Source organism: Acomys minous (assembly GCF_964271855.1).
Source record: "Acomys minous genome assembly, chromosome: 15".
Lineage (NCBI taxonomy): Eukaryota > Metazoa > Chordata > Mammalia > Rodentia > Muridae > Acomys > Acomys minous.
In genome coordinates this window covers 18,024,004-18,032,643 of record NC_140497.1, presented here as the reverse complement: position 1 = coordinate 18,032,643, position 8,640 = coordinate 18,024,004, and the positions used below count along the sequence as shown (strand labels likewise).

Genomic DNA, 8,640 nt, shown 5'->3' with positions numbered 1-8,640 from the left:
GCTGGGGCCTGGATGGGGGAGAAACTGTCTATAGGCTTGCTTATCCAGTACCCAGAAGTCAAGGAAAACAGAGGGGTGGGGCCTAAAGAGGAATGCCTTCAAGTCTCAAGTGAGAAGTGAATGCGCCCCCCCCCCAGATCAACACAGCAGGGGTTCCAGAAGTTAGGAAAGCAATGGACTGGTCTGGGCGGGAAGCCAGTGAAGGGGGAGGGGAAAGCCTGGAGACCTGGGCGGGTAGCAAGCAACCCAGGCCTGGGATGCTGAGAATGTTGGAGAGCGGGGAGGTACAGTAAATCCCAGCATGGGAGCCAGGATACCAAGGTTCTATTCCCAGCTTTAATGTAGACAACGCAGATAATGTCACATCTCTTTCCTGAGTCTAAAAGCCTTCAGAACTACAGTTCTAGTCCACGCCACGGGGGACTTTAGCCTTTGAAGGGTGACCTGAAACATGTAAGGAAGTCACCAATCCACTAGACACTGACTGGGAACTAGAAAGTAGCCGGGTGGGAGGCCAGAGATGGAGCCCAGGGACAGACGCAAGAGTAGGGAAAAAAAAATGGGGAACCGCGGAGTTTGGTTTGGCAACGCCATTTCCAGTTCCCCTTTCTTGCTCTTCTTAACCTAGACTCACCTTAATGGCTGTGGGCAGGGTAACAAAGGCCAGTTAGCCTCTCATTCCCTCTTCTCCTTTGCAGGCTCTCTCAACATCCTTACCTTCTCTGGCGCCTTCCTACCTCCAGAGCAGTACCCCCGGGGACCAAAGCAGGAGGATCAGCCAGCCCCTTGGGGTCGTCTGGCTTAGGAACTCAGTTAACTTTCGGAGCCCTACCCACGTGCACGCAGCTGTTCTGAAAACGTTAACGTATTACTTTCTTTACAGCAATCCAAGGAGTGATTGTTGCTTTGTTTTACACATGAAGAAACTGCGGCAAAGTTTTAAGCAATCCACACAGGTCACACATCTGCTGTGGGAAAGTAAGCATGATTTCCAAGCCAGAGCTTCCGCTTAGCTCCCGTTCCGAAGTAAGGACTCACGCAGCCGAGGACCACATCCTGCATCAGCACCTAACTGATCCAAAAAAAATCTTCGGGCAGCGGGAGCCCACGTGACCCCGCCTTCTCCTAGCTCTGGGCTACTGAGAGCCCCGCCCCCACGGGCAGGTGGTGCGCGGGCGCGGGGGCGTGCCGGGGGGCGTGGCCGGAAGCCTTAAAGCGGCCCGGGAGCCGGGTGGGCGGTCCACACCGAGAGCAGCGGCTACCTTCTGGCTTCCTAGTCGGGTGCCGCGTCCGCCACCATGTCCCTAGCTGCCTCAGCGGGCCGGGGCCCGGGGACCATGTGGTCTCCTACACACGTGCAGGTGACGGTGCTACAGGCGCGGGGCCTGCGGGCCAAGGGTCCCGGGGGCACGAGCGACGCGTACGCAGTGATCCAGGTGGGCAAGGAGAAGTACGCCACGTCGGTGTCGGAGCGCAGCCTGGGCGCGCCGGTGTGGCGCGAGGAGGCCACCTTCGAGCTGCCGCCGCTGCTGTCCTCAGGCGCTGCGCCCGCCGCCGCCGCCACCCTGCAGCTCACCGTCCTGCACCGCGCGCTTCTCGGCCTGGATAAATTCCTGGGTCGCGCCGAGGTGGACCTGCGGGAGCTGCACCGGGACCAGAGCCGCAGGAAGACGCAGTGAGTGGCCGCGGGGCGCTGGGCGTCGAGGGGAGGAAAATCGCTCAGGCAGCGTTCCTTTCGGGGTGGCAGCCACGGCACGATGGGAAAGAGGCCTTTGGCTCTCCTGGCCAAAGCAGTCTCACCTAACCCAGCTTCTCCTCGGGCTGTCACGCCCCAGCTCTCCCAGTGTGTGGCCTTTTGGAAGGCAGGAGAGCTTTTTAATTCTCCGTGCGCCTTAGACCGCAAAGCACATTAAGCACTAGCTGAATTTTTGATGAATTGAAACAAGTATGCAGGTAGGAGAATTCGTAATAGGCTGCGTACGTGCTTTAACTTACGTGGAAGCTCTCCTGGGTGTTTTATTGAGTTGAGATCCCCTGGGCCAGGCGGAGGGGGGGTGTGGGGGACACGGGGAGCTTGACGCTTTGAGCTGAGATCCCCTGGGCCGGGGGAGGGGTGTGTGTGGGAGGGAACACAGGGAGTTAATTAGAGGAAAGCCCCAACACTTCAGAGAGGTTGGGACAAGGATGGAAAAAACAAAACAAAAACACCAACCTGGTGATTGCTGACTCTCATTCCCCCTGAATCTACCTCCTCAGAGTGAACCCTATAGAAACAATTCGGTGTTTGCCGGGGGGGGGGGGGGGGGGGGGAGGGAGGGAGTTAGGGGGGGTGGTCCGAATTAGTGGTGGCTGCAGGGTCTGTCCTTAGCTCAGCAGCCGTGAGTGAGCATTGTTGCTTCTTTGGAGTTTGGTAAATTCTCTCTAGTCTCAATGCCTGGTAGGTGGCTACTGACCAGCCCACCTGTTGCTCCTCTGTTGAAGATTCTGACAAGGCATCCTAATTCTGCAGGAAACACTGGGCAAACCCCAGTTCACTTCTTATAGATTTATTTGTTCTCGGTTCACCAGTGTTTCGAAAGGGCAGCTTAACCAATGGAACATTTGATTATGTTTTATCTCATGTACCAAAGAGAGCTTGGGTTCGCTTAGCTCGTTACTTTGCTTGACCTTGTAGATGGCAGCCCTGTTACCACCTAAACCCTACAGTTTACGAAGCATACCCGTTTGTTTCCTCCTTGTACTTTAGATATACAAGGTGTCTTAACTTTCTCTTGGGATGGGGCACGAAGAGCCAGAGAAGCTGAATTTTCCAGACTAGGATGGGCTCATTTTCAGCATTCATATTTACAGTTGAAAAAACCTGATTTCCTCTTTGTGACCACAGATAAATAGGCGTATCTGAGCACAGATAAAAAAAGGAGAGCCTTGACACGAAGCCACATGGGGTATCCCAAAACATCCACTTGCAAGCCATACCGTATCTGTGGAGGGGAAGCCGGAGTTATCTTTATTTTCTATCTTGATTAAATGTCATTTGAGGGGCTTGGGTTGTTGCCCCATTCCAAGATGGATGTTCACATCTCTATTTTACGATCCCTTTCTTATATGACTATCTCATCTCCTTGCAAGACAGAGTGCATCTCCCTGCCAGAGATGGGGGTTCCCGAGTCCTAGGTCTGATGTCTACTTGGCCCTGACTCATAGTTAGGTTGCTCTAAACACCCCAGTTTCCCTATTTATAAATGGAGCATGCAGCAACCCTTAATTGGTGTTTGTGAAGGGTTTCTGCTTCCTGGATTAATAAAGCCGGTGTAAAGGCTCAGAAGGTCCTTGCGCTGCTGTGTGAGGGTTGAAAGCCTCCCTAAGCTCTCATCTCTGTATTCTTTTTCCTCATTTTTCTCTAGGTAATGCTAAACCTACGCAGTCGCTCATGTTTCTGTCACATGAGCTGGTTGCCACTTAGTCACAATATTGACTGGCAGGGGAATCGTGCTTACTTAGTGAGTTTTTATAACCGCCATGGGATGTCTTGTTTTTCAACAAGGAGGTGAAATTGCAGAGTTTCCATCTCCCACTTTCTGGGGCTTTCCTAGCTGCTGGGGGAACCCTCAGACTAAGTCTGTCCCAGGCCCTGGTATGACGTCAGAGTGCCCCAGGTTCCTGGGAGTTGAATGGATACAACCTGAGAAGTGGGATTTGTAACAGAAGGAAACAGGGTTGGCTAGAACATCGATTTGAACTGGTTATTAACGGCTTGAGTCTACCTCACATGTTAAAAATCAGAAACAGAAGCTCAAATCTTGGTCTGCTTTGTGTGTGTGTGTGTGTGTGTGTGTGTGTGTGTGTGTGTGTGTCTGTGTCTGTGTCTCTGTGTATGTGTGTCTGTGTGTGTCTGTGTCTCTGTGTATGTGTGTGCGTCTGTGTAACAAAACAGTTACTGAACAGATAGGGTGGTTTTTCTTAGTTTCACACATTTACATTTGAGGCTCATTATCCTATTAAGAGCAACTTATTAATTGTTCTCTTGATAAACCCCTAAATAGCAGATTTATTTGCAGACAAAGAGAATATACTTTATCATGATTGTGAACTTGCTGACCTCAAGTTTACTGTGAAGACACACACTTTTAATGTACCAAGCCGCCTAATATGTAGGGCAGCCTAATACACGAATGATACATTTAGTAGCAGAAAGTGTGGCCTTCAGTCAGGGGAAATACAAAGGAATTGTTTTTACTCTTGTATATCTGTTAAAGACCGGAGGTTTCAGTGGGTGTTGGTTAAATAGTACAGTAACAACAGCAGCGATGAGTAGGGAGTATTTCAGGAATACAGCATATAGGAGGACCCTTAGCTCATTTCTAGTCTCACATACATTGGTTTAAACATTTCTGAGAGCTGGAGGGTCATTATCCAAGTAAACACCAGAAAACAGTATTGTACTAATCTTCAAGATTTTGAGACAGGGAATGGTAGGCAGGGTGTGGTTGGGGGGGGGGGCGGGAGGCCATTTCTTCTATCTGTTGAGACTCAAATACCTACCTCAGAAGATAATTTGGATATTTTGAAAATATTTTTTTTAAATAGTAAGACGCTGAAATAAGTTACCAGTGGGGGAGGGGCGGGTGAATTGGATTGTTAGAAGGAAGAGTTGAATAGTTGTTTTCCTGGGAGGCTTAAGTGTAGAGAGATGGCTTGCCTGGCCATGGAGGACAGTAAGGCACAGTAAGCCGCTGGAGGTGTGCTTTTAGCTCTGCGCTTCTTGTGCACATTTAGATTGTTGTATAGCAAGATTGGAAGATTCTAGCAATATTGTTACTAGTGGCTGGCTTTCTTTCTTTCTTTTTTTCTTTCTTTCTTTCTTGTAATTTCCCTTAAAGATAACAAAGTCGGGCCTTCCTGGAAACAACCATCTCTCAGGCAGCGTGGCCCTGGCCCCTCCTACTCGCATGTAGAAAGCTGAGCTCCAGGCTCACTGTAGATTCTGTGATAAACAACCCTTCCTCATGTTGGCTCTAGAGAGTGAAGTGACCACAGGAGGAGAGCACATCACAGTTGTCACTAGGTGATAGTATACTTGTGATGTCACTTGTTAGACATTCAGTTAGCATAGAGGAAGTTCTACCTGCTCCACCTCGCGCCCCCCCCTTCTCATCTCTAAAGCATATCCGTTCTTTTAATAAATATGTAGGGTTGTGTTTTGTTTTGTTTTGTTTTGTTTCTGGCTCTAGTAATTGAGCCCAGGACCTGATGGATGTATGCCAGGCAAGGGTTCTGAATCCCTGAACTCTACTCCCAACCCTCCAAAATACTGTGTGTGTGTCTGTGTGTGTGTGTGTGCGCGTGTGAGATGCTTGCGTCCATGACACATGTGTGTGAGTGCATGCATATGTGCAAGGGTATGTGTAGAGGCCAGAGATTGGCATCAGTGCTTTCCTCAAAATGGCTGTCTACCTTACGTATTAGGCAGCCTCTCTCTCACTTGAACCCAGAGTGTCTAGCCAGCCAACTTCCTCTGGGAATCCCCTGTGTCTGTCTCAGGTCGCAGAGCCACCACACCTGCCTGATATTTACATGGCTGTTGTGCATCAGAACTTGGATCCTCGGGGTTGTGAGGCAAGTGCTTAGCCCAATAAGCCATCTTCCCACCTCCTTCCCCCTGAGCATTTAGATGAACCTGGATCTTACTGATTTGCCTGGCCAATCAGCTTCAAGGTCCTATGTCTCTTTAGGGGTTATAGACACCTGCTGCTGTGCCTGGCTTTTGTATCTGCCCTGTGCTAGATGCTAGGTATAAAGTGCCAGAGAGGCACAGTCACTGCTTTCAATAAGTTCATAGCCTTGTTAGGAAGTAGATCTTAAACAAAGGAACACAAGAAAAATTTAATAATAATGTATTGTGCTAAATCATGGAGAGGGAAAGAACAAGCTATCAAAAACAAAAGATTGTCATTGGAGAGACGCCTGGCAGTTAAGAGCACTGGCTGCCCTTCCAGAGGACCTAGGTTTGATTCCCAGCACCCACATGGCAGCCCACAGCTGACTGCAACTCCAGTTCCAGGGGATCTGGTGCCTTCTTATGCCCTCTGAGGACATTGCACGGTCTTAGTGCACTTACATACGTGCACACAAAACACCCATGTGCATAAAATAAATAATAAATAAATCTAAAAGGAAATTAGGTATTAAAAAATGATCAAGAAGAGTGTGTTGTGAAGAAGGAGATTGGAAAGCAGGACATGGCAGCATCTGTAGTCCCGACTGCTCAGGAGGTGGAGCCGGGAAGATGGCTTGAGCCTGAGAATGCAAGGCCAGCCTGGGCTGTACGGCAAGAGCCTATCTCATAAAGTAATAATAGATAAGCCGTCGTTTGATGGTTATGGTGCCGGGGATTAGACCCAGGGCTTTACGCATGCTGGCAACGTGCTGACCTACTGCGCTGCACCCCCAGCTATGAACATTAACGAATAAGATGGCCTCTGAGACATTTCTAAAGAATAAAGAAGAGTCCAAGGGGCTGTGCAAAGGGCCTGAGGTAGGGGTACCTAGGAAGCTGGGGAGGAAGGGATGGCTTAACTTGATAGAAATAGGAGACCACTGAGTGTTAAAAGCAGAAGCGGTGCTGTGGTCCAGTAAGATCTTGAGTGAAAAGGATTTGAGCGTGGCCTCGTCTGGAATGCCACAGGCCAGACGGGAGGCTGTTGCAATAACTAAAACAGTGTGGTGGTACCTGCGACTCGGGTGAGGGTTATGGAGATGGAAAGTTGTGGATCCTTTCAGAAATATTTTATAGGTTGAGTTGCTCCACCTCAGGACAGATTGGCTCTGGTAGGAGGGGAAGGGGAGGAAGCAATTAAGAGTCACCAAGTAAAATAAGGGAGCTTATGTGTTGAAAGTGAACCAGGAAATGGCTCTGCTTTCTTGCTCCAGAATCACCCTGATACCAGGGTGAGGTCACCATGACAGAGACAACTTTGGGCCGTGCCACCTGTGAGTTGAGTCTCCTGTTGAAATGAGTAACTCGGGCATGCCATTGGCAGCAGGGTGTGGAAGTGTGTCTACAGATGCAGACTGTTTCAGTACAGGCCAAGGACAGTGTTGGTAATTGTGTGGCTGGTATAACCTCACTGCTGTGCTCTGCAAAGTTGATGATGTCACAGTTTCAGGGAACACGGGACCAAGGGAAGGAAAACCTAACATAACACGGCAGCTGGGAGAACATCCCTGTACAGAAAATTAGGCTCAAGGAAATGAACCAGGCACTCACTCCCTTCACATCACGGACACCGAGTGATGAAAAGCTAGGGCCTTTCCCACCTTGCTAAGTTCTCCTCCATCCAAAGACCTTTACAGTGTTTCTATAGCTACCGTCTGAGGAAAAAGTTTGTAAGTAGTATCTGATGGGTCATTTAAACTGTAGCTATAAACTTTGAAATGCAAGAATTATATTATAAGCAGTAGGCGGACTTGTTAAAATGCCATCAACTCCAACATGTAGCTGCTTAGCTATCCATTAAAACATTTTTTTTGTCGTGGGAAATGCTGCTTCTCCCTCTCTCCTCGAGGAGGGACAGCGAGTGCTGGCTTAGCCCCAGAAGCCCTGGGAAGGAGGTGGAGGAAAGAATGGATAATAGGAGGCCATTTGATCTCTCCATCGTAAAGCAATTCCCAGCCTTGCCTTTAGTTCTGGATCTAGCGCAGGCCTCTAAACCTCAGGGCCTTTGAATAACACCCAAGCCATGTATGGGCTCATACCCCCTACCCCCCTCCCCTCCCGCCTCTCTCCCCCCCAACCCCAGACCATGCCTGAGATGCCTGCTTTCACTTGACCACTTCTGTCTTGTTTATTGTGTGATCTGGTCATTGTTAAGAGTCAGTGAGCGGCTTACTGAGTGGATAGCTGAGATTCCTGCATGGTGATGGTAGATTGCGTGCAAGGTTTTGGTTTGGCTAGTTGGTTAGTTTTGAAACATGTAGCCCAGTCTGGCCGTGGACTCTCCATCCCCCAGCTTCTGCCTCCTGAGTTCCAGAATTACAGGAGTGCACCTCCACATCTGGCCAGGAGAGCCTCTTTTCCCTAAGGGAGAAGTAAGTGTGTTGATAGCCTGGTAGAGAAAAAAACCAAGGTGCTGTCCCCCAAGTGGCACGAGGAATGTGCTGTGGAAAGGAGGCAGCTGTAATTATCTTCCCTGAATCTTACGGGAAGCCGCCCGAAGGGAAGGCATTTACAGGCAGTACTGAAGATGTGGCTGCCGCACACTTCATTTTTTTTTTTCACCGCCCGCCTGTGATCAAGGACGTTGTAGCTAACCTCCAGAAAGCCTGGCCTAAAAAGGCCTCTTGTTATCAGCCAAGAATGCTGTATCTGAAGGGCAGCCCCAGCAGGCTTATTCCTGGGGTATTTATTCAGGGCTGTGACCTCTTTTAGAGCACCTTTCTCTCATGGTCCGTGAACACGACCCGCAGCTCGCCAAAATGGAACTTTTCATTTTTCCTAGTCATTTGTTACTAAGATGTGATTTAAAATAAAATTCTTGGGGCATGTTTTCTTCCTGCTTTGAACTTGCAGTGATTACAAGATAAATCACAGATTCTCTGCTCCCTTGCCAGGAACTCGTAGAGAGGGGGGCACATTCATCT

The 8,640-nt window shown here is 49.4% G+C and overlaps 1 protein-coding gene across 2 annotated transcripts in view; it reads left to right on the top strand.

Annotated features, from left to right (window-relative positions):
- Positions 1-1,211: 1,211 nt before the first annotated feature.
- Positions 1,212-8,640, top strand: part of RAB11FIP1 (RAB11 family interacting protein 1) — a 33,468-nt gene continuing 26,039 nt past the window's right edge. The window contains exon 1 of one of the 2 annotated variants that reach the window (XM_084758247.1): positions 1,212-1,675. In XM_084758247.1, coding sequence (XP_084614373.1) covers positions 1,299-1,675 — 377 coding nt within the window. In that variant the 5' untranslated portion in view covers positions 1,212-1,298. The remainder of the gene's footprint in view (positions 1,676-8,640) is intronic. The other variant, XM_084758248.1, reaches the window with a different exon arrangement.